This window comes from Raphanus sativus, chromosome 5 (assembly GCF_000801105.2).
Source record: "Raphanus sativus cultivar WK10039 chromosome 5, ASM80110v3, whole genome shotgun sequence".
Classification (NCBI taxonomy): Eukaryota; Viridiplantae; Streptophyta; class Magnoliopsida; order Brassicales; family Brassicaceae; genus Raphanus; species Raphanus sativus.
The window spans coordinates 36,656,097-36,680,420 of NC_079515.1; the positions used below are offsets into that span (position 1 = coordinate 36,656,097).

Below are 24,324 nucleotides of genomic sequence, written 5' to 3' on the forward strand. Positions count from 1 at the left end.
ATATAGTGTTTAAAAAAAAATCTCACGATGATACAGATTTTGGTTTACATTCCATCCACCACATCCATCGTTTTCTGATTTCTCTTTTTTCATGATATGACGCATCGTTTAATAATTCACAAAAGATTCATTTAAAACGTAAAGTGTATCAGACATCTTTACGAAGTAAATCGCCAGTGTTAACTGTGAATACATCAAACATTTATAGACCAAAAAACATTAAACAATGTCAAAGGCTAAAGCACCTATATACAAATTTGTAATGAATATTCATAGCAATTAATTTTCTGCTATGTGATATGTTCAATTCATATTCTATTTGTATTGCATTGTAAAAGTATACTAAATTTTTTTATAAAATTCAAATTTCATACATAGTTTGATTAGATTCCTTAGAGATGTCCTATCGAGATTCAGTAATGGATTCAAATTACAAAAGCATTGATTCTTACTGTGGCAGGGTGGTTGAAGACTTGAAGTGTTGATGAGTTGAGAAGCCATGGAAGAAGGAATCAGCTCTCTATAATACACAGATCCGAAATAGGTATTAATATATTATGCTGTAAAAGTATTGTTAAATGATGTCGTTAGCTCTGTGGTTGACTTATATTGATTTTGTGATACGGACTTAGGTTTTTAAAATAAATACCAAAACGACAGTGTTTTAACATAATTGATTATAAATAAATAAGAATATTAATTTATTGTAACAGACTTTTTAATTTAACGGAGGGTTTTGGCACCAAATGAATATATTATTTATTTAACGGTGATTATAGGTTGGTACCAAACGAATGTATTGTGTATGAAATTTGAATATTATAAAGAATTGAATATGTTTTTGCACCGTTATATAAATTAGTATAATAGTATGTATCGAATATTTAGTGATATATTAGGTATAAAATTGTGGTTTTTTCACGTGTAAAAAGTTAAAAATGGTTTAAACTTGAGTCTAAACAAAACAAAACAAAAATATTAAAATAACATTTGAAAGCCATCTCATGTTCTTTTTAAACACAGTGAAAATACAAAGAAAGTCATAGCATGTTATTAAAACTATTATACATACGACTTTATTTCTGGCCAATAATAATTTAGACTAAGAAGGATGAGATATTTCTTTTTTTTCTGTTCAACGAATGATGAGATATTTCATAATTAAGAAAACATATACGCGTCACGCGCGTGTATCCATATAAATAGGAGCATTGGGAAGGAAGAGAAGAGTGTCCATATCATAATCATTCGTTAATCAAACCACAAAATCTAACTTCCACCAAAGGAAAAAAAGAATGGAATTAGTTGAAGAGATGGGTGAAAAAAGAGTTGTGGTTGACAAAGCTTTTCTCTACGAAGAAGACAAACCACTTACCGTCTGCAAAACCTCTCTGTTCCACACCGGTGATGGTTTCGCCGCCTACGACTGTCACGGCGATATCATCTTTAGGGTCGATTCATACGGACCCGGCACAAGAGATGACGATGAGTTTGTCCTCATGGACGTCACCGGTAACTGTCTCCTCACCGTTAAACGAAAGGTAAAATTAAGTTGCATATATTATAGTTGATAATTATTTAAGCCTATCCATCATAATCTCTGGTGATTACAAATAAAGTTTTTGATTAGATGGGTTTTGTAACAAAAACCCATGTAATCACCGGACACCATATTAATTAATTAACTATTGCACTGGTTTCTGATTAGATGGGTTTGTAACAAAAAAATATTTATTCATGAAAGAAAATCAAAAACAAACAAAAACAGTAAATCAAAATTTGCAGATTTTTTTTCTGAAAATTGCAAATTAATTGACTAAATTTAAGTTTATATTGAATTGGGTTATAGTGGACTACTGGTCCATGTAGAGAAACCAATGTAGACAAGTTCATGTTGAGATAGTATTATTATTAAACATGATCATTTTTGGACCGTTATCTATTACAAGCCAATGAGTTGCAGTCCATAAAAACAAATGGTCTGTGTGAACAAATCCAGTTGGGAGTAGTCGAGTAGATAGATTGTTTGGTAAGGATATTTTATTGATGGCTTTGGTTTCTTGTTCTTGATAATTTGGAAAAATATCTTGCATTTCGAAATTTTGCATTGAGTAAAAAGTTGGCTGATTTATTAAATGGGGTTTTGGCTAAAATTCGATGAAGTTTTTTGTTTGTTATAAAAGAATCTGAACAAATTGTTTTGAGGTACACAAAATCTAATCAATTACCTTTTGTTTTAGTCGAGTTCCAAATCGAGACAGTCTTATTTTATTTTTTTGTTCAAAAAATCGACAGTCTTTATACCAAATTATCAGTTCACGATGATACATGAGTCAACTCGTTTGTTGCTTGGTTGTATGTTTTGATGATCAGAGGCCGACTCTTCACCAGAGATGGGAAGGTTTTCTCGGGGAGAGATCAGATGGCCAGAAACCGATCTTCAGTGTCCGGAGATCGTCGATAATCGGACGGTGCACGATGGAAGTAGAGGTTTACGACGAAACAGGAGAAGAGTACACCATAGATGGTGACTTCTCGCAACGAAGCTGTCTCATACACGACACGAAGAAGCGAACTGTGGCTGAGATCAAACGCAAAGTGGACGCGTCAACGAACGTGATGCTTGGACGAGATGTGTTCACTCTAGAGATTAAACCTGGTTTCGACGGTGCTTTCGCGATGGGTTTGGTCCTTGTGCTTGACCAGATCAACGGTGATGATCCAGTTGAGATTGGTGATGAACAGGTGCACCCTTTTGTAGAGGAAATTTGAAGCTGTTTGTGTATCATTGTGTAAAAGTAAAACACACAAAGTTGCTACGTTGCATATTATAGCCTGTCTCTAGAAATTTGTTGACTAGCTATATATATGTGATATTTTACAAGTTTATTTTGTCAACTAATTTTATTATATACAGAAACTGTTTAAATTTTTGATTTGTAGATCTAGATTCATACGTTGACCATTATAAACTGTTTCTAGAAATAATAAATGTGATCATACGTTATAACTATTTATAAACGTAACTAATATAGATGGCGTTAGAGCATTTCCATTGAGAGTTCATGAGTGAGGTTCACACATTTTTCAAGAAAAAAAAATATTAAAATAAACAAACCTCATGAACTCCTCTCTCCTGAAGCTCTTCCTAGTGAATCCCTCTCTCATGAGGTTCATCACTGTAGCGCGGGCCCCACGTGTCGTGGCAGCCCGCGATTGGTCTATTTTTTTTTTCTTTTTTTTTTTTAAAACAAAAATCAAAAAAAAAAAACTAAAAAATTTAATAATTAAAAATTAAAAAGATGAACCCCAAGAGGGGGTTCACCAATGGAGATGCTCTTAGTTGCAATATGTATATATATATATCAGATGCAATCACGTAATCTCTACTGTACAGTAACATCAAACATGTGCTTATGCCAAGTGGAAATTTTATAAGTCTATTGATTCGAGAATGGTTTTATTCTAGGTGTAAGACTGTAAGTTGAGATAAGCTCATAGAGTGCGTAGGAATATTAATACATAAATAGAAGGTGGACGAATGAAGCTGTCTCCGTCACATCGCCCTCTTCCGTTCTCCGTCCTCAAACACAAGCGTGTTACCAAAGAGGTCATTGTGTTGAATTTAGTGGACCTGGTCCAAATTCTGGCTTTGGAGAGCCTTTCACGTCTGTCTTTACGGGTTCACATAGCCCAATTTGAGAGCTTTTCACATTCAGCTTCTGAACCACCGTTTGTGTTCTTCAATGTCAATTTAAGTCAACTAGGACTTCGGTTTTTAGAAAGCATGATCAGTTCAACCTTTATTGCAGAGGCGAACTCGATTCTACTTTGCATGGCGTTAACTTTGGAGTTCTCAGCACTCAAGGTTTTCTCCGACCGTTTAATGCTCGTTAGAAGTTATCTCCGGCAACATCTAGTCAAAAGAAATCATCGGAATTGTGAAAGACATCCGATCGATCTCCTTTGATTTTGCAACAGTTTCGTTCTGGTTTTACAACTTCTATGTTTTAGCAAAAAAGCTTTTCAAACTCATTTCTCTTTGTAACGGACATTATGATTTGAGCCATGGTTTTGGGCTCATTTCTTCTTCTTAGTTTCTAATGAAATATTCAGTGACAAAAAAAAAGGTGGACGACTAAGATTTGATAAAACAATAGTATAAGAGAAGAGAGATCCCTTGACAAAAAAAAAAAGGGAAGAGAGATCAACGCATATTCTTTACTACTTGCTCCCACTCTTATACTTGGTTTGTCAATTAAATAATACCGAGATACTAATACACAAAACAGAGAAGAACTCGAATCCTGGAAGCTCAGTGATATCGCGCCTTCGCTAGCGTAACAAGTGACCAGGAAGGTCATGTTCGAGTGACTCACTTGAGTATACAAGTCCGATTACTTATCAGAAATGCGGTTAACTTTTTCTATATATTCCAAGCTTGAGGGATCAAGGAAGGTCTCATCCAGCATTTCCATGTGTTCGTACCAGAGTGTCATCCGGAATCCATGGATCTGGCAACACGATATTTAAGATCAATATCAAACTCATTATTGTAATCAAAACTTGTACAAACTGATCGAAATCGAAGCAGAGCAATGGTTTAACATCATCAAATCACAAACTGATCGAAATCAAAACCGATCCTTGTTAACTACCCATAAAATATACTATAACGAATATTAATCAGATGAGAATAGAGTGAGCGAGCTCCACTCATAATGATCATCTCAAACAATGAATCATAAGATCTGTGTAATTATTAAAACAAGCGCAAAGAAATGAAAGTGACTTTTTGTTTCATCCGGTTCTAAACTTTCGGGCTGTTTCTATTACCTTGTGGTCACAAAAGCCCACAAGACCCATTTCCTTTTGTGTTGATTGCATTTGCATCTGATTCTAAAAGAAAATTATCTCTTAGAAGAAACAAAAACTTTAGAGATTAGATTTTGAGTTGCCCAAGAAAAAAAGAGATCATCATATACTTTAAATATATGCTGTTGGAATTAGTGCAGCTCCTGATGTTGTCATGTGAGCTACCATTGGGCCTGGTTGTCTAACATTCTGCTTTCATTGGTGTTTAGACATGTATATATTGGAAAAGCAAAATTATTTTTAAAATTAAACTTATAAGAGCAGGTATATCGGGATTATTTGGAGGTGTCTTGAAGGAGGAAAAAGGGTGGGGGGGCCACGAAATTGACAGAACTAAGGAAAAAAGTCATCTGAGGAAGAAACGAAATTGGTTGAGTTTGTTCATGATCGTGGACCTCACTGACATGTGGTGGCCCATGATTGATTTATTTATTTATTTTTTTTCGAGAAAAAATGAAAACAAAAAAGAAAGAATCCCATTTAGGGTTCAGGGATAAACATGATCTAAGTACTCTGAATCAATAATTTAAGAAAAAACTAAGGGGGGTTATTGGGAGATGAATTTTCATGAATTTTGGAAATTTTGAGATTCCTTTGTTATTGGTTCTTGGATTTCATAAATCTTAATAGAATCTATTGTTATTGGTTTAAGAATTTTCAAAATCCATTCAAATCCATTGTTATTCAAAAAGTTTTGTTATTATAGATTCTCTAATTCTAACTAAATCTATTGTTATTGGGACATGAATTCTATTCATTTTTATTCATGAGACTCAACTTTCAAAATATCATATGTATTCATGTGATTTTCAAAATCCATGTGCAACTTTTACCAAATTATGTCTAAATCTATAATTCATTACATTTTGTATACCATTACACTTTTGAAAACATAATTTATATTTATAATGTTTATCATTTTCAATATATAACTATATTTATATATATAAAAACTTTAAATAAAAAGTTTATAATAGTTTGGAAAATCATTTTCGAATTTCAAAAAGAAAATTAAAAAAACAAAAATTTTATAAAAATGTTAGAATTTGAAAACTATAATTCAAAATTTTTTTAAAGTTTTTTTTTATTATTCTTTATATATAACAAGTGTGCCTCTTTAATGAAACCTCTTTTGGTAATCCAAGTTAATGAAAAGCTAGACAAATCTAAGAAAATCATGATCAAATTCTATAAGTCAATGTATATACATTTTCACAATCCACATAACTTTTAAAATCAATCAACTCTTAAAATTCACAAACTCTATACAAATTCTTCTTCCAATAACCCCCCCTAAGCAAGGACTTTAAGCAAGATTTTTTTGACAATTAAGTAGTCATCTTTTAAGCTTGTAAGCATTAAGCTTTCCTTGTTCTTTTATTACAAAACAGTACATGATTTTGAAACTTCTTCTTAACTTTAATCAACATTACTTTTGTATATTTTTTTCAAAAAGGTAAAATAAAAAAATAGGAAACTGGAATATAGAAAAAACCCAAACCGAAGCTAACACAAAAGTAATTAAAAGCAAAACACGAAGTCAAAAATAGACAAAAACCAAAACCAAAAACAGAAAAAGAAGCAAAAGCAAGTTTCTTGAGACATATATATGCATCCACTGTCCACCCACATATCAATTTAGATTATATAGGCTGCTGCTCCCTGGAATGGACTGTCACGTATACTACGGCTTACATCGACGATGTGTTTTAAGGGTAAAGTTTATTTACTATTTTCTTTGTACATTTGTATTTACTCATTTCCTTTTCCTTTTGTTATATTTGAATTTTGACGAACATGTTTACTAACTTTTGTAAGAGAGATACAATAGTATTTTTTGATGATACACTTTTAAAGTCTAATTAATTACAGCGCCATGACCGTAAGTAATTAATTTGAAATTTAGTGTTATCATCATGCATTATTTATTTTAAGAAATCAAAACGTACAAGTACGTATTCATCTATTCATTCCATTTCTTTTTCACACATTGTCTGCTACTATAGGAAAATATCCGTTTAACATGGTAAAACTTTTGCTTCCTCTTTTCTTTGTAGATATATATATATATATATATAGCTTCAATAATATATGTTCTTAAATAGTAAATACATTGAATCATATATGATTTAACTCTTTTTCTTCTTAATATATGCAGAAGAAGACGTGGATCTTAAATTTCTCAGTGTTCTTTCTCCATATCTTTACATCTTCGAAAGCATTGGATGTTACTCAATACGGAGCAATTGGAGATGGAGTTACAGACGATTCTCAGGTAAAAGATAGATAATGTAAACAAATATTTCTTCATATATCCAAATGATCATAATGCTGAAATCTTGAAAAAAAAAAGAGTTGAAATCTTGTATTCTTTTTTCTTGGAAGGCGTTCTTGAAAGCCTGGGAAGTTGTCTGTAGCGGGACAGGGGATGGGCAGCTTATCGTTCCGGCAGGGATGACATTTGTGTTACAGCCCTTGAAGTTTCAAGGTTCTTGCAAATCGACCCCTATTGCTGTTCAGGTACTCTGTTTTTCCTTCTTCTTTTTTTATTAATGGATTATTATTTTGACATTGATGATGAATATACTGATTTAATTGTAGATTTTGGGCAATATGGTTGCATCAAGTAGAGGGAACTGGGAAGGAGACAAAGATCAATGGATTCTCTTCTCAGACATAGAAGGGCTTGTGGTTGAAGGCAACGGTGAAATCAACGGCCAGGGTTCGAGCTGGTGGGAACACAAAGGCAGCTCTAGACCAACCGTAAGGATCACGTTAGGGCTATCTTTTTTTTCTTTTCCGAAACTTTTTTAAGCTTTATTTTATGTGATTTAAGGCATTGAAGTTCAAGAGCTGCAACAACCTTAGACTAAGTGGACTAACGCACGTAGATAGTGCAAAGGCTCACATTCACATAAACAATTGTAACGGTGTGAGCATCTCAAATCTCCGGATAAATGCACCGGAATCAAGTCCTAACACTGATGGAATCGACGTCGCTGCTTCATCCAATGTTATCATCCAGGATTGCGTAATCGCCACCGGTATGTAACCGTCTCTCAAACTATTTAATTTGGAAAGGCGCAGAAAAACTCATTTTAAAACGGGATGATGTATGAACGTAAATATATATGTCGAAATAAACGGTCCCTCGAATTTCACATCCAATAATTTCATCTGCAATAATTATTCATCATCGGTTCGTTATGAAAATGACGTTGTAATGATTCTAGGTGACGATTGCATTGCGATAAACTCGGGGACGTCTAACATCAGAGTTTCCGGTATAGATTGCGGACCAGGCCATGGAATAAGGTTTAACCGATTAATGTCCTACTGAAAACTGACGTAACTAAAAAAAACACGTGAACAAGATTTATTATGACATATCTAAAACTCATGTGAAAGATGTTATTCATTACATTTAAAAAGGCGCGTGAAAAATGTTATTTATTATGATTTTTAAGAATAATGTATATTGTGAAATATATTATAGCATAGGAAGCTTGGGGAAAGATGGAGAGACAGCTTCAGTGGAGGATGTATGTGTCCAGAACTGTAACTTTCGAGGAACTACGAATGGAGCTCGGATCAAAACCTGGCCGGTACGCAAGAATGATTCTTGTTAATCATTTAGTAATTTAATCATCAGAAAAGGTTATTTTTGATAAATTTTCTGATAATATACAGGGAGGATCAGGTTACGCAAGAAGGATTACTTTCAATGGAATTACTCTAGATAACGTGGAAAACCCGATCATAATCGATCAGCATTACAACAATGGAGGTTCTGAGAAAAACACAGATGATAAGGTACTTACTGTGAAGTTAGATTTGATTAGAACATAAACAGATATGTTACACTCCGACCACGAGATTGTTCATAATGATAAAATGTATTTGGTTTTCGTCACTTTTATCAGTCATCGGCGGTGGAAGTAAGCAAAGTCGTGTATAGTAATTTCGTGGGTACGTCCAAGTCAGAGTACGGAGTTGACTTTAGGTGTAGCGAGGCTGTACCATGCACCGAGATTATTATGAAAGATGTGAGAATAGAAACAGCATCATCAGGATCAGGACAAGTCGCACAAGGACAGTGCTTAAACGTGAGAGGTGTGTCCACTCTTGCCGTACCAGGTTTAGAATGTTTAGCACTTTCCACAGATATGTTATCATTGGCGGAGTTGCCGGAACAAACTTGTATGTTGCCGCAACCATCAGTGCAACCAAGTACACGACCGATGCAGGATCCATTTTGGGTTTATGGAAGCGGAGGGAAACGACTCAGAGTTTTTAATGTAGTATTAACTTCATTTATCTTTCTGGTTTTATAAGTCGACATGATAAATAAATTATTTAGTTTTCATTGTCCCAACCAAGATTCAAGCATTTATACGGCGTGTACGGTTTAATTGTTTTTTGGTTTGATTTAGTTCGATCGGTTATGTATATGAATTTCACATAGATCACTATAACGTATGGGAATGTGAAGATTGTCCATCGAGATTAGACGATTGTATCTTACTACAAAAAAAAAATTGTATGATTAGATTAGCCTGGTAATTAAAATAAATAAATAATTGCCTTTCTTTATATTCTATGTTTGTGCTAAGGAAAACCTGGAGCTAAATAAAAGGAATTAAGGGCATCATTAACCCATAGGTGCTTAGGAAGTTGCTTATTTGATTTTTTCATATTTTTTGTGTGATTAAAAAAAAAAGTTAAAAAGCCCACCAATCACAGGACACCACATGTCAGTGGGGTCCGTGAAATAGGGCAAACAACGTCAAACATCGATGCTTAAATAAACAATGAAACCAACGATTGTTTAAATTTTGTGGGCCCAAACGTGAATCTCACCGACTATTTAATTTTTTTAAGCACTTCTCCTTTAACAACATGCGTTAAAGATGGCCTAATAGCTCGCAAAAGGAAAGAGAGAAACCAGAAGACACTAAAAAGGAAAGTCACCACTAGGTAAAGCTGGTTTAACCAGCAATTCAAATTAATATTCCATAAATCGATTGCACAATTAAAGATTTGGAAAGTTCTATTCCTAGGTTATATTTGACAAGCTTTTGGCTATAAATAGAGAGAGACATAAGTACATAACATTTTTTTCTGACATCAGTTTAATTAAGGTGTGTCATCAAAACTTGGCGTTCGTTTGTGGTGGAAATACTCTCTAGGGTTCCTGTTAAGGATTTAATATGGTTTAGATGTGTCTGCAAAACTTGGGCGTTCGTTGTTCCAAGACGAGCACGAGCGATATTATAGATAGAACATGACTCAAGCCCCGACGAGGATTGTGTCGTTCTGTCGTTCGGATATTTCAACTTTTCAAAACATGTTTTAAAAATAACAAAGCTATTTTTTTTTTTCAATTATAAATTTTTTAGCAAGATCATTCGAGGAACATCTAAGAAGGGTTTTGAACATTTCATAACCTATTTCAATTTAAATAGTTTTTTATTAGAAAATGCTATTTTTTAAAGTTATCATTTTCCTAGAGAAATATTGTAAATTTGGGATTGTGATTCAAATTTTAGGATAACTAGAATTTTCGTTGATACATGAGTAGTATTCTTATAGAATTTTTGATCAATAAGCTGTAATTTTTTAATTAAACTTTTTCAAAATGCTATTTTTGGAAAGTTATATTTTTTTAGAGAAATATTGTAGATTTGAGATTGTGATTTATAAATTAGGACAACTAGATATTTTTTGATAAATGAATAGTATATTTTAGAATTTTTGATCTATAGGTTGTATTATAAATAAACTTTTTAAAATGCTATTTTTGGAAAGTTATTATTTTTATAGAGAAATATTGTAGATTTGGGATTGTGATTTATAAATTAGGATAATTAGAATATTGTTGACAAATGAGTAGTATTCTTTTAGAATTTTTGATCATTAAATAATTTTTTTAAATGCTATTTTTGGAAAGTTATCATTTTTATAAATAAATATTATAGATTTAGGATTGTGATTTAAAAATTAGGATAACTATAAATTTTGTTGATAAATGAGTAGTATTCGTTTATAATTTTGATGAATAGGTTGTATTTTAAAAAAAAATATGCTAGGAAAATTATCATTTTCATAGAGAAATATTGTGAATTTGGGATTGTGATTTAGAAATCAGGAGAACTAGAATTTTTGTTGATAAATGAGTAGTTTTTTTTTGAATATTTGATCAATAATTTTTATCTTTTAATTAAACTTTTTATATATGCTATTTTTGAATTTATCATTTTATATAGAAATATTGTAGATTTGGGATTATGATTTAGAAATTAGGATAACTAGATTTTATAGATGAATAGTACTCTTTTAAATTTTTTGATCAATAGTTTCTATTTTAAATAACATTTAAAATGTTATTTTTGAAATTTATCATTTTGTAGAGAAATATTGTAGATTTGGGATTGTGATTTAAAAATTAGAATAACTAGAACTTTTTTGATAAATGAGTAGTAATATTTTAGAACTTTTTATCAATAGGTTGAAAACTTCTTAAATGCTGTTTTTTGGAAAGTTATCATTTTATAGAGAAATTGTGATTTAAAAATTAGGATAATTCAAAATTTTGTTGATAAATGAGTAGTATTATTTTAGAATTTTTAATCAATATGTTTTATTTTTAAAAATAAACTTTTTAAAATGCTATTTTGAAAAGTTATTATTTTTATAAAAAATATTGTAAATTTGAGATTGCGATTTTAAATTAGGATAACAATAATTTTTGTTGATAAATGAGCAGCATTTTTTTAGAATTCTTGATAAATATGTTGTATTTTAAAAATATTTTTAAATGCTATTTTGGGAAAGTTATCATTTTATAGGGAAAATATTGTAGATTTGAGATACTGATTGAAAAATTATGATATTTAGAATTTTCGCTGATAAATGAGTAGCATTTTTTGAAAAATTTGATCAATAGATTATGTTTTAATTAGTTTTCTTCAAAATGATATTTTGGATACGAATGAGTATTCTTTTAGAATTTTTGATGGTTGTATTTTTAAATAAACTTGTTAAAATGTTATTTTTGAAAAGTTCTAATTTTCATAGATAAATATTGTAGATTTGAGATTGTGATTTAGAAATTACGATAACTAGAATTTTTGTTAATAAATGATTAGTATTATTTTAGAAGTTTTGATCAATAGATGTTTTTTTAATAAAATTTATAAAAATAGTATTTTTAGAAATTTATCATCGAAATATTGTAGATTTGAAATAGTGGACAAAAAGAAATAATGTAGATTTGGGATTGTGGAAAAGATTGTTGTTTTCTCATTTACTCCTCGATTTGAAAACACTGCTTCGAGGACTGTTGATAAAATTTTCTTTTCTTTTGAAAATACCGCTGTGAATGTACTGTTGATAGATTTGCGCAGTTGAATTCTCCTACTACGGTGGTTTTGTTGAGACTCCTTTATTTATGAAATTTGACGTTCAAAAAGGTTCTATAGCCGGTCCTACACTATAGTCTATTAGAATACAGGTTGAAAAGGCTGGGAAACAAAGAAAAAACAAAAGTAGCAACTTCTGTATAAAGCGATGAAATTGAGAAGAGAATCTTCTTTTAAGAAAGACATGCATCGTACAATGATTAGAATAATTAAACTCTTAAAAACTGCGAAAGAAAAATTACGGATTAAGGAAGAAAAGAAAATATAACAAAACGGATAATACATCCAAAAACATGACATCTAAAGTTACAACCTTGGCTCTCTCATTGCAACATCTAACAAAATTATCATTTTTAATTCTCTCTTGCTCCTCTTTATCCTCTTCTATTGATTGAAACGGTACCTGAAAAATATCAAATTTAAAAAAAAACATTTTAATATAAATATATCTTAAGTTTAATCACCGAGCAAAGTAAGATAGTTCCTAGTCTTGGTCTTACTTATTAAAAAGAATATAGAATATATATACAAAATGAATTACCCAAGAAACTGGAAACAAGTCTACTTTCAACGGCATTATTGTATAACTTAGAAAAAGCTTCCGTTGCTGAAGTCCCTTGGTGCATTGCATCTGAAGCATTCCATTCTGCTTGCAAAGTTATGCTCATTGCAACCAATCCTGATTCCAATAAATAATCTCTATCAGTTAAACTTCCAACATAACATAAACTATAATGTATACGACTAATCAACATAGTTATCTATAGAGACCAAATGTATTAATTTGGTACCTAGTGCAAATCCAGTCGCCGGATTTCCAGCTGGAACGGCCAGCGTTGCTGGAGACTCTAGACCGCATAAGGTCGGTGTCAAACATGGCGGGACCGCCGACGCCACCGCCTCCCCCACCGGTGGATTCGTCCTTGAAAGTGCCGCATTTGAAGCAGGTGGAGCGGCTAGCAAAGTTATGGGTCCCGCAGCTTCCCACGGTGCAGTACCAGTCACCTGGACGAACATCGGAGCCGGTGGTGAATCCGAAAGCAGACATAGCTCTACCTCCAAAACCACCAAAGTCTAAGCCACTGACTCCACTGGCTCCCGAACGGAAGTCGCCGCATCGCTGGCACGAATCACGGCGCTGGAAGTTTAGATGGGTGCATGATCTACAGTTCCAGTCCCCAGGTCTGCTCATCTTGGATCGGTTCTTGTATGCGTGCGCTTATATAAATTTCTGTTACATACACACAAAACATGCAAATAAAATTGAATATTCTTTTTTTTTCTTAAGTTAAAATTTTTATTAGATATTCATATAAAAATTACCTCGTGTTTCTATTTAAAGGAAAAAAGGATCGCGAAGTACCATGTTACTAATGAAAATGAATTTCATATGTATTGAACTTTTGCTTTCATTAAAACTTAAAAGGACAAACGAATATGCTTATTCTAGTTTTGAAGATTAATTATCTTTATTGTGGCTTAACTATATATATTTCTGAAATCAATACCTAGTTTGATCAAATAGCTACGAAATTATAAAAAATTAAGAGAAAGAGACTGACCTTGTTGAACTTGGAAGCGATGTGATTCTGTGTCTAGTGAGAGGAAACAAGACACGAGGTTTTGAGAGGGTGAAGTGAAGTGGATGTGCTTAAATAGACCACAGAATAACAACTGATGTTTCTTTTAAAAACAAAATTAATAAATTAAATAATAATTGCTTTTCAATTTTTTTTGTAACTTAACCTTTTTCGTTTTCTTCACCTCAATTGTAAACTTTCGCAAAAGAAGAGAGAAAAAACGAAAATATATAAAATAGTTAAGTAAAAAAGATTCCGGCTGATATTCTTTTTTTTTGTCACTGAATATTTCATTAGAAACTAAGAAGAAGAAATGAGTCCAAAACGATGGCTCAAATCATAATGTTTGTTACAAAGGGAAATGAGCTTGAAAAGCTTTTTTGCTAAAACATAGAAGTTGTAAGATCAGAAAGAAACTGTTGCAAAACCAGAGGAGATCGATCGGATGTCTTTCACAATTCCGATGATTTCTTTTGACTGGAAGTTACCGGAGATAGCCCTGACGAGCGTTAAATTATCGGAGAGAACCTTGAGTGTTGAGAACTCCAAGGTTAGCGCCATGCAAAGTAGAATCGAGTTCGCCTCTGCTATTCAGAAGTCTCGATAAAATATGGATAATTGCTTGGCATGGTTTTTGAGTGTTTGTTGTATATATCAGATTTATAGATGATGCATGCACATGGAACTCTCTCTCTTTTTTGTTATAACTACATATAATGCAGTTTAATTAATTTGTTTACAAAGGAGTTCATATTGAGAAATTAAAAATTTGTTGCTATAATAAATCAAGAATTTACAAGTTTAGAAATATGCCCTATATTATGTATTTATGAAAATTAATTTGACTATATATAGTCAAAGAGAAACTCAACAAATTGATTTTCACTAGATATACCTTTTGTCAGTTCTCTGTATATATTGGTCACTTCGTTTTCCATATAATAGTTCTAAATTAATTTTAGTTTGAATTTACAGATACTAATAAATCATAAAATATTTGAACAAAAAAATCATAAAATAAAAGTATTTTGGTAAGAATCTTGGGTCAGAGCATAATGTAGTTTTAAGTAGAAAAAAAAAAAAAATTAAGAGTGACAAGAAGCCAACAAACAACGTCAGGAGCCCACACCCAACTAAACAAAGAGATCTTGTTAACCTCTTCCTCTACACAAAAGTTCTTTGACTTGTACCTTTTTGGACCCTCTGTTTCAAATGCAATTCATAACTAGATATGTTTATAAACTAATGATTATATGCTTCAACTCCATGGAAGCTCATATTTAGTTACCTATGAACAAATGTATTTAATCTAAGTAGCTATTAGCCAGCTAGAGGACGTTGGTTACCTATAACAAAAAAATTATTATTATACACTTTAATGTTGACAAGAGTACTAAAATTTACAATTAAAATATAGATTTCACTATATAAACTAAAAATAAGCTACAAAATATACAAAAAAAACCAAAATCTATACATACAGTAATATATTTTCATGTTTTTGACATAGTATTACAGTAATGAGTTTGAACCTTTCTCTATCATGAAACTTGTTAACATACTTTGGAGAATATTAACGCATAGCGAAGGAAGCAGATAAATAGTTGCCGACAACCAAATTTATATGGTATGCAAACTTTTATGACGGAGTGTCGCGCAACAGACATTCGTTTGATTATACAACTAATTTTAAATTATAAGATGGAATTATTAGAATGACCTTAACCTATATGGTTATATCTTATATAGTCGTTTCCCATATTTATTTTACTGATGTAAAAGTACTATTACGAAGAACTCATTCTTGATAGACTAACTTGCATGCTATATATATAAGCTAGATATATTTACATACATATATTTCTTGATATATATGGTCACATTGACCGTGTGAGTGGGTTGTAATAATAGCTAGGTATCAAATTCAAGGGTCTCAGTTAGAAAACATGCTCAGTGAAATCAGATAAAGAGATGCTATTGAATAGAGAATCGATTCGGTAGCTTGTACGTGGTATTAGCTTTTAGTTGATATAGAAAAAGGTGGATTAGTCTCTCAATTATATTATGGCTAAGTCTCTTTCACTTATACTTTAAGGAGGCAACTGAATTGACATCCAAGACACCAATATAAATCTATGTTACTTTGAATTTTGAATATTCACTCTTTTGTGCTTCTTTTTCTCTTTATTAAATTTCATAATACAAGTTCTTTGCTTAGCGGCAACGTAACAAAATCTGTGAACTTCCAAAAACAGAATGATCAATATTCACTAGCTAGTGAAGTAACAAGGTAAAAAAATGTTGATATTTAAACAAAATTCTTATCTAACATCTGATCTTTCATGATAAACTGTAGATATAAATCATAAAAAATGCTGACAAAACAGAAATTTTCACTCACATTTTCAAGAGCATTTTTCATATTACCAAGTTGAAAATGGTATGAGTAACAAAAATGTGTAGAAAGCGTGGGTCAGATAATTGTTCTTCATACAATATAATAATGAAAAATTATAACATAATTATGGGTCAAAAATACATAAAAAGAGGGGAAAAGAAAAGATAAAGGGAAAATCAAAAGGGATGAAGCAAAATAGAGAATTTCAATAAAGATAAATTTGGATGATGGTGATGGAATAATTCTTCGATGTTTTCGTTTTGACCATCTTTTCCTTTATTTATCACTTTAATTTTCCTTTATTCCCCTCGCTGTTTGTTCTCATATCTTATAAACTACCTAAAACAAATGAAAAATGACAATCTTTTAAATATAAATTAATTTTGTATTATAATTAACCAGATAGAAAGAGGGGGAACTGCTAATATCTGGAGTCCATTCTCTTGGAGAAGAGTAAAGTGGGTAACAAAAAAAGGAACTGAGATGATTCGATTCTCTTCGGGACTCCCATCCATGCATCACCTCTCAACCTCTTTCATTTTAACTTTTATTTTTCTAATTCACAATACTAACAATTGTTTATAAAATTAACAATTCATAGTAAAACATTTCTTCTATAGTCTCAAACGCTCACTAATTATTTTAACACAACTTAAAAAGTTTCATAACTTTCACTCAATAGGATCTGAAAAAATAAAATTTACAAAGAATGGATACTACGGCTAATATGAATCACCTTAAGTCATGTAAATGTGATGGCTCCTTGTGGTGGTATAGTGACTCAAGCCTGCGTTTGCGATCATTGATCAAGTAGATCTCAGCAGTTACGGCTACCTCTTGTATCATATTCTCCATTTGTCCCTACGTTCACGTTTTAGATAACAATACATTTTGCATGAGTATTATTAACTAGTCTAAGTGTAAATATAAGATGTCGTCTCGATTAGTCGGTAATTTTATTTGTAAAATAGTCCCGATAAAAACACATGTTTATTATGCGTGTACGAATAACTAAAAAAATAATTAGGTCAACATATATAAACCATAAAATTTGTAGCTAACCATTATATAAGAATGGTTGTAAGATCACACAATAAATCAAAAATAAAAAAGTCTAACAGTATAAGCAGGGAAAATATTTAAATTTGTACTGGCCTACGGAGAATATTAGTGGGTTGAGAAATAATAGATGGGATAATTTGTGCTGGTTCTTTTGTGTGTTGGTATTATTCCTGAAGTACTTCCTTCTTTGCCATTATATTATCATATGTATTGGTGCCATTCAAATACTATACATGTTAATTGTTTGTCTGTGCGCAACTTATATATGCTATTCTCAATTTTTCGTGTTAATATATCTAACGTTTAAAAACGTGAATGATACTGATATACTTTACTAGTTGCCTCGTATCATTTTTCTAATGATAAGAAATTTTTGAGTCCAAAGATCCACCCATATATTTTCTTATGGCAAAGTCTAGATCAATGTTGGACTAACTTCTTTTCTAGGAGAGTATATATATTTTCCAAGGGGAATCAAATTCATTGTCTTTTAGATCCTTACTAGGTGATTAAAGAGTTTTAACTATTAGATAATCTTGGTTGGTACACTACAAAAAAAGTCCACATTGATAGCATATTACGATAGCTCATTTTACCAAACTGCTGTTGTTTGTGTGTAAAAAAAATCGTAACTCTATAATAGCATTATATTAACGCTATGGAAAAGTTTTACTAAGCGGGAAGCTAAATGTGATTTTCCGCGTGACACTTAGCGAAAATCAGAAAATTTCCCTCTCTCTCATCTCTCATTTCCCTCTCATATCTCATTTACCTCTCTCATCTCTCTTATTTCCCCTCTTTTCTCTTAGAACCCTAGGAAAAATCGATTTCGATTCAACAACTTAGAAACCCTAATTACCTTATTCCAACCACAAATTCATCTGACTTTTCCATCACATAAGGTATCCTTGCTTCAATTGCGAGGTCTTACTCGATTTCGAGCTCTAATCGTTTTCGATTTTGCCTTGCTTTGGTTTCGTTTTCGATTTTCTGTTAACACTTGTTCTTGAATCTTTCTCTTTCGGGTTTATCTCGTGTTTGCTTCCTGTTTCGTAGCTGTATCGTTTCTTATTAAGAGTCTACTGTTTCGGTTTTGTAATAGCTTGAAATCGTGTTTTTTTTTCTGTTTCGTAGCTTGGGTCGTTTCCAGATTAAGAGTCTAGGGTTGCGATTTGCTTTCGTATCATAGATAGAATGTAACTATTTGTTTTGTGTTATCTCGTTTCATTTTGATTTGTTTTACTATGAACTGGTTCTTTATGTTACTAAAGGTTTCAATTCAGGATAGAAAATAGAATGGTGGACAAAGCATGGGTGCATCTTAGCAGGTAATGTATTCAATCATATATCTTGGTTTTGAGTAGTTGCTGAGCTCATGTGTTTATTTGCTTTTCCTTTTGATTCTGAACCGTAGGGTTGATCCTGCTTATGAGAGAGGGGCTTCAAAGTTTGTAGAGGATGTGGCTGCAGCTTCGGGAGGCAATGATATGATTGTCTGTCCTTGCATCGACTGCCGAAACATAGATCGTCACTCAGCAACTGTGGTAGTTGACCATCTCGTTACTAGGGGAATGGAGGAGGCTTATAAGAAGCGGTCTGATTGGTATCTACATGGAGACTTGAACTCAGGGGTTGCTGATGATGGGAGCGTGCATCAATGGAATGATGAGATCTTGGGGTTATACAGAGCTGCTGAGTGTTTTGATGAAGTGTTAGCTGGTTCCGGGGATTTGACTGAGATGGCAGAGGGAGACGACAAGAAGGAAGATGAGTTTTTGGCAAAGCTAGCTGATGCTGAGACACCTTTGTATCCGAGTTGTGCAAGCCATAGCAAGTTATCGGCCATTGTATCATTGTTTAGATTGAAGACTCAGAATGGGTGGTCAGACAAGAGCTTCAATGATCTGCTTGAGACGTTGCCGGATATGCTACCAGAGGAAAACGTCCTACACTCTTCACTGTATGAGGTTAAAAAATTTTTGAAGACATTTGATATGGGGTACGAGAAGATTCATGCATGTGTGAACGACTGCTGCCTGTTCAGAAAGAGGTTTAAGAAGCTTGAGCACTGTCCGAAATGTAAGGCTTCAAGATGGAAGACCAATGTCCACACTGGTGAAAAGAAGAAAGGAGTCCCACAGAAAGTGTTGCGGTATTTTCCAATAATCCCGAGATTGAAGAGAATGTACCGGTCAGAGGAAATGGCTAAGGATCTCAGATGGCACTTCAGCAACAAAAGCACTGATGGGAAGCTTCGACACCCAGTTGATTCAGTCACATGGGACCAGATGAATGCCAAATACCCTACATTTGCCGCAGAAGAGAGGAACATACGGCTTGGACTTTCAACAGACGGATTTAATCCATTCAATATGAAGAACACGATGTACAGTTGCTGGCCAGTTCTCTTAGTCAACTACAACTTGCCACCTGATCTTTGCATGAAGAAGGAGAACATCATGCTTTCACTGTTGATTCCCGGTCCACAACAGCCTGGTAATAGTTTAGATGTGTACTTAGAACCTCTCATTGAGGATCTAAACCATCTGTGGAGCATTGGAGAGTTAGTTTATGATGCTGTGACTCGGTCAACATTTACTTTGAGGGCGATGCTGCTTTGGACGATCAGTGATTTCCCGGCTTATGGGAATCTAGCAGGCTGCAAAGTAAAGGGAAGAATGGGGTGTCCTTTATGTGGGAAGAATACTGATAGTATGTGGCTCAAGTTCAGCAGAAAACATGTGTACATGTGCCACAGAAAGGGTTTGCCACCAGCCCATAGATTTCGGGGAAAGAAGAGATGGTTCGATGGAAAAGCTGAACAAGGGAGAAAGGGGAGAATTTTAACTGGGCGTGAGATTTCTCAAAACCTGAGACATTTCAAAAATGAGTTTGGCAATGTCAAACGTTCTACAAGTAAGAGGAAAAGGGTGATCAGTACAGATAGAGGATCTGATAGTGAGGGTTTATCCAGTGAATCAGAGGAAGAGGATGAGGAAGATGAAGAAGTCAACGTAGATGAGGATGAGTTATCTAGATGGAAGAAGAGATCAATTTTTTTCAAGCTACCTTACTGGGCGGTATGATTCATTGATCTTGTGCTTATATCTTTCTATAATTGACTGTATTCTGAATAATTTTGGTTTTATTTATGATTAGGAACTCCCGGTGAGGCACAACTTAGATGTAATGCATGTTGAGAGGAATGTGGCTGCTAGTATTGTGTCGACATTGTTGCACTGTGGGAAATCAAAGGATGGTCTTCCTGCTCGTAAAGATCTGGAGGATCTTGGTATTAGGCAGGATTTGCACCCTAAAATCCAAGGAAAGAGAACATACCTTCCTCCTGCGCCGTGGTCTTTGTCCAAGTCAGAGAAGAAGGTATTTTGATGTCATACTTGAACCTCAAACTTTTTTATGGAGGCCTACGTCAGACGTCGCATACCTTGAGGATTGCTTGATGTCTTTCATCTCATGGCCTGCTCGGAAAGTTGTCTTCGAAAACCCACCTGAAGGAACAAGAAATTCTCCTACACAGCACACTGCATCCTCAGTAGGAAACACAAGAGAAACAGTTCTAAAAGTTCCATCCATCAGTTCTAAGTTTCCTACATCCACAGCTCCTACTGAGAAATCTCCATCAAGCCAGGTAACTTTTATTGTAATCTTTAATAACATTGTTCTTATGACTGTCTGGGTTTGAAATAGTTATGTATATTAAACATGGCAGCTAAATCATGGATCGGAAGCTGTACAAGTTAATAAGAAGTGCAAACTGATGGACATTAGTGGAAGGAAACGGGTTGTTGCCGAAGGACGTGTGCATTCAACAGACCCAAATCAAATGGTACACTTTGTACGATTGGGTCCGAATGCAGCTAGAGTGTGGGTTGATGCAGTGATGGTAGATGATGCAGACGTTTGGAGGAAGTCTGATGAAATCGAGTCTTTGAAAGATGCACATGGTTCATCTATTGCATGGCCAGTTGATAAATTGGTCATATTTTAAGATGCACATGTAAGTCTGCTTCTTTATGGTTACATTCTTTCATATGCAATTGCTAAACTGATGAGACTTTTTTATTGTTGCAGCATGCAGGGGATGAAGAAGTTTGGTCCAGAAATAGCTAGTTTTAGACTAGGCTAAAAAATTTTCAATCGGCTGTTATGTTTTCAATCGGCTCTTTCTGTTTCTGGTACTTGAACTTATGACTTATGTAAAATCACCATCTTGTATGAATGTTTGGGTGTTCTAATGAAGGATGTTTGGTAGTTTATATGGTGTCTGTATAAGAGCAAAATTTATTATAGCAAATACAAATACAATAAGCATAGCACATCCAACGAACCAACAATAGCAAAAAAAAAAATTGTTCTCCAATATAATAGCGTTTATAAATAGCTACGAAACAAACTTTCATAACACATAATAAATCATAACAAAATTAATTATAGCATATACAAACAGCTATTGTCGAAGGACCTATAATGGCACTAAACATGACTCGTAATCAATTTGTAACATAAAAAACTCGTCTTATAATTACACTAAACACAGCTTCCGTTTATTGCCATCGTATTGTAACATTACATAGCGTCAAAAAAAAAGCTATCGTAGAGGGGATACCTATGATGGCTGCCGATGACATAGCAGATGATAAAACGCTATCAAAGGGCTACGATAGCATTTATCGTGAGCTAAGAATGTACATATTTCTTGTAGTGGTAGTTGCATTGTATCATCATTCAACGTGGCATGCATTTCATTGGCTAATTGTTACACATCTAGCAAGGCTGCTAATTATATGTGGGTGGTGAGTACGTTGTTCAAGGACTAACCTCGCAGTTGCTCGTTTTTGGTGAATACTTTTGTGTAATCAATTTTGATTGTACTATATCTAAACGGTGTTTGATTGTTTAACACAGTCACGGAACATGCATGTAACGACCGATACAATAAACAATTCTAATTGAATATATATAATATATCCTCACTGATAGTATAACATGCTGCGACGACAACTACGGTGTTGCCACGTAACAGCAATCTTAATAACCATGACGTGCCGCAACCACAGAGGACAATACATACAAGATCGAGAAACCGCATACTAAACTCGCAAAGTGCAACACCCAAAACTCTTAATTTAATTAGGTTAATTCTCAGCACACCACGCAGCTATACACGTATCTTCTATGCTAACACGTGCCATGTTCTTGAACCGACCAAGACACACTACAAATGTCTCAATGGTTTGGAGAGACCATAACACACAGTTTCTCTACACACCAACACACTTTCAGAAAAAGCAATTTATATAATTATCTTTTCACATATCACACATTTGAAGAAAAGAAAATGGCGTCTAACCAACAAAGCTACAAAGCTGGTGAAACCAGAGGCAAGACTCGGGTAATAGAAATATCTCTGTCACTAATCATTATGTGTGCATATATGTACAAGCTCTAAAAAAATGATTTGGTTGTGTAATAATAGGAGAAGACAGGACAAGCTATGGGAGCAATGAGGGACAAGGCTGAGGAAGGCAAGAACAAGACTTCCCAGACGGCCCAAACAGCCCAACAAAAGGCCCATGAGACATCACAGTCCGCGAAAGACAAGACATCTCAAGCTGCTCAAACGACCCAACAAAAGGCTCACGAGACGACCCAATCAGCAAAAGACAAGACATCTCAAGCTGCCCAGACGGCCCAAGACAAAGCCCGTGAGACAAAGGACAAGACGGGGAGCTACATGTCCGAGACAGGAGAAGCCATAAAGCACAAGGCTCAAGACGCTGCTCAGTACACAAAGGATGTTATCAAAGGATCAAGAATCAAACTGAATACTGCTTTTATAAATAAGTAAAAGCCAAAAGCGATACAAAACAGAACAACTAGAGATGGTCTTATATATGACCTTATGTTAAAACTGAAACTCCTAAAAGACTGCAACTACTCCTTGATCTCAGGGATCTTATTTGACTCTTTAATAACTCTAACAAACTCTTTAAGACTTGGACAAACAACGACACTTTCAGCTTCAATTCCTCCCCTAAACTGGAAATGCCCATCTTCCAGTTTACTCTGTCTTAAGTCCAACTCCCATGTACTTCCTAAGCTTCTCGAACGCTTCAAGCTTCAACGGCTTCGTCATCATGTCTGCAATCTGTTCTTCAGTCGAACAATACTCCAACTCAATCACTCCATCACTCACCAACTCGCGGAGATAATGATACCTCACTTGGATATGCTTACTCCTACCATGAAGAACTGCATTCTTTGACAGCTTAATAGCAGAGCTATTATCACAAAAGATCACTGTCTCCTCCTTCTGCTCACATCATATTCCCTTAAGAATGTTTCTTAACCACACAGCTTGACATGCTCCATTTGCAGCAGACACATACTCAGCCTCAGTCGTCGAGAGTGTCACGATGGGTTGCTTCTTTGATGCCCACGACACAGCTCCTTCTCCAAATAGAAATATATTCCCCGAAGTGCTTTTCCTATCATCTTCATCTCCTGCATAGTCACTGTCTACGAACCCAACCAGCCTCTCTTTACCTCCTTGTTTATATTGTATCCCAAAATCAACAGTCCCTTGCACATACCTCAGTATCCGTTTTGCTGCAAACAAGTGTTGTTCCGTTGGTGCCTCCATGTATCTACTCACTAGATTTACAGAGTAGATAAGATCTGGTCTTGTAGCAGTTAAATACCTCAGGCTTCCAACAAGTTGTTTGAACAGTGTTGCATCTATTGCAGCTCCAGCACCTTCCTTCGTTAGCTTGCAACCTTGTACGATGGGATTTCTTACTGCATTGCACATCTCCATTCCAAAACGGCTCAGCACTTCTTTAGCATACTTCTTCTGACTTATGAAGATCCCAAACTCATCTTGTATCACCTCCACTCCTAAGAAGTACTTCATCCTTCCTAGATCCGTCATAGAGAACTCCCCCATCATAGAAGTCTTGAACTCGCT

The 24,324-nt window shown here is 34.0% G+C and overlaps 6 protein-coding genes across 6 annotated transcripts; 5 read left to right on the plus strand and 1 right to left on the minus strand.

Moving 5' to 3' along the window:
• The first annotated feature begins 1,221 nt into the window (after positions 1-1,221).
• LOC108857129 (protein LURP-one-related 12) lies at positions 1,222-2,936 on the plus strand. The gene is made up of 2 exons (XM_018631064.2): positions 1,222-1,541; positions 2,374-2,936. The coding sequence occupies exons 1-2, from the start codon at positions 1,296-1,298 to the stop codon at positions 2,770-2,772; spliced, it is 645 nt and encodes a 214-aa protein (XP_018486566.2). The 5' UTR covers positions 1,222-1,295; the 3' UTR covers positions 2,773-2,936.
• A 3,520-nt stretch (positions 2,937-6,456) lies between these two features.
• Positions 6,457-9,389, plus strand: LOC130512403 (probable polygalacturonase At3g15720). Its single transcript, XM_057010354.1, has 9 exons — positions 6,457-6,590; positions 7,034-7,150; positions 7,261-7,395; positions 7,477-7,638; positions 7,712-7,919; positions 8,109-8,190; positions 8,372-8,480; positions 8,566-8,688; positions 8,799-9,389. Exons 1-9 carry the CDS (start codon positions 6,543-6,545, stop codon positions 9,207-9,209), a joined length of 1,395 nt encoding a protein of 464 aa, XP_056866334.1. The 5' UTR covers positions 6,457-6,542; the 3' UTR covers positions 9,210-9,389.
• Positions 9,390-12,413: 3,024 nt separating this feature from the next.
• Positions 12,414-14,009, minus strand: LOC108857531 (transcription initiation factor TFIID subunit 15). The gene is made up of 4 exons (XM_018631524.2): positions 13,859-14,009; positions 13,088-13,527; positions 12,838-12,975; positions 12,414-12,699 (listed from the first exon to the last, which is right to left on the minus strand). Exons 2-3 carry the CDS (start codon positions 13,486-13,488, stop codon positions 12,885-12,887), a joined length of 492 nt encoding a protein of 163 aa, XP_018487026.1. The 5' UTR covers positions 13,489-13,527; positions 13,859-14,009; the 3' UTR covers positions 12,414-12,699; positions 12,838-12,884.
• A 3,879-nt stretch (positions 14,010-17,888) lies between these two features.
• LOC108836193 (uncharacterized) lies at positions 17,889-20,726 on the plus strand. The gene is made up of 3 exons (XM_018609384.2): positions 17,889-18,664; positions 18,751-20,416; positions 20,496-20,726. The coding sequence occupies exons 1-3, from the start codon at positions 18,633-18,635 to the stop codon at positions 20,724-20,726; spliced, it is 1,929 nt and encodes a 642-aa protein (XP_018464886.2). The 5' UTR covers positions 17,889-18,632.
• LOC130512877 (uncharacterized) lies at positions 20,727-21,611 on the plus strand. Its single transcript, XM_057011317.1, has 3 exons — positions 20,727-20,985; positions 21,067-21,354; positions 21,429-21,611. Exons 1-2 carry the CDS (start codon positions 20,797-20,799, stop codon positions 21,343-21,345), a joined length of 468 nt encoding a protein of 155 aa, XP_056867297.1. The 5' UTR covers positions 20,727-20,796; the 3' UTR covers positions 21,346-21,354; positions 21,429-21,611.
• Positions 21,612-22,695: 1,084 nt separating this feature from the next.
• Positions 22,696-23,205, plus strand: LOC108861374 (late embryogenesis abundant protein 29-like). The gene is made up of 2 exons (XM_018635223.2): positions 22,696-22,749; positions 22,834-23,205. Exons 1-2 carry the CDS (start codon positions 22,696-22,698, stop codon positions 23,203-23,205), a joined length of 426 nt encoding a protein of 141 aa, XP_018490725.2.
• Positions 23,206-24,324: the final 1,119 nt, after the last annotated feature.

Excerpts from the sequence above, each read along its gene's own strand:
- LOC108836193 (XM_018609384.2), top strand. The coding sequence starts at position 18,633 with ATGGTGGACAAAGCATGGGTGCATCTTAGCAG. Across the intron at positions 18,665-18,750 it reads GCATGGGTGCATCTTAGCAG|GGTTGATCCTGCTTATGAGA; the intron begins GTAATGTATTCA and ends TCTGAACCGTAG. Across the intron at positions 20,417-20,495 it reads TCAAGCTACCTTACTGGGCG|GAACTCCCGGTGAGGCACAA; the intron begins GTATGATTCATT and ends ATTTATGATTAG.
- LOC108861374 (XM_018635223.2), top strand. The coding sequence starts at position 22,696 with ATGGCGTCTAACCAACAAAGCTACAAAGCTGGTGAAACCAGAGGCAAG. Across the intron at positions 22,750-22,833 it reads AAACCAGAGGCAAGACTCGG|GAGAAGACAGGACAAGCTAT; the intron begins GTAATAGAAATA and ends GTGTAATAATAG.
- LOC108857531 (XM_018631524.2), bottom strand. The coding sequence starts at position 13,488 with ATGAGCAGACCTGGGGACTGGAACTGTAGATCATGCACCCATCTAAAC. Across the intron at positions 12,976-13,087 it reads GGCGACTGGATTTGCACTAG|GATTGGTTGCAATGAGCATA; the intron begins GTACCAAATTAA and ends TATTGGAATCAG.
- LOC130512877 (XM_057011317.1), top strand. The coding sequence starts at position 20,797 with ATGTCTTTCATCTCATGGCCTGCTCGGAAAGTTGTCTTCGAAAACCCA. Across the intron at positions 20,986-21,066 it reads AGAAATCTCCATCAAGCCAG|CTAAATCATGGATCGGAAGC; the intron begins GTAACTTTTATT and ends TAAACATGGCAG.
- LOC108857129 (XM_018631064.2), top strand. The coding sequence starts at position 1,296 with ATGGAATTAGTTGAAGAGATGGGTGAAAAAAGAGTTGTGGTTGACAAA. Across the intron at positions 1,542-2,373 it reads TCCTCACCGTTAAACGAAAG|AGGCCGACTCTTCACCAGAG; the intron begins GTAAAATTAAGT and ends TTTGATGATCAG.
- LOC130512403 (XM_057010354.1), top strand. The coding sequence starts at position 6,543 with ATGGACTGTCACGTATACTACGGCTTACATCGACGATGTGTTTTAAGG. Across the intron at positions 7,639-7,711 it reads AAGGCAGCTCTAGACCAACC|GCATTGAAGTTCAAGAGCTG; the intron begins GTAAGGATCACG and ends ATGTGATTTAAG. Across the intron at positions 8,481-8,565 it reads CTCGGATCAAAACCTGGCCG|GGAGGATCAGGTTACGCAAG; the intron begins GTACGCAAGAAT and ends GATAATATACAG.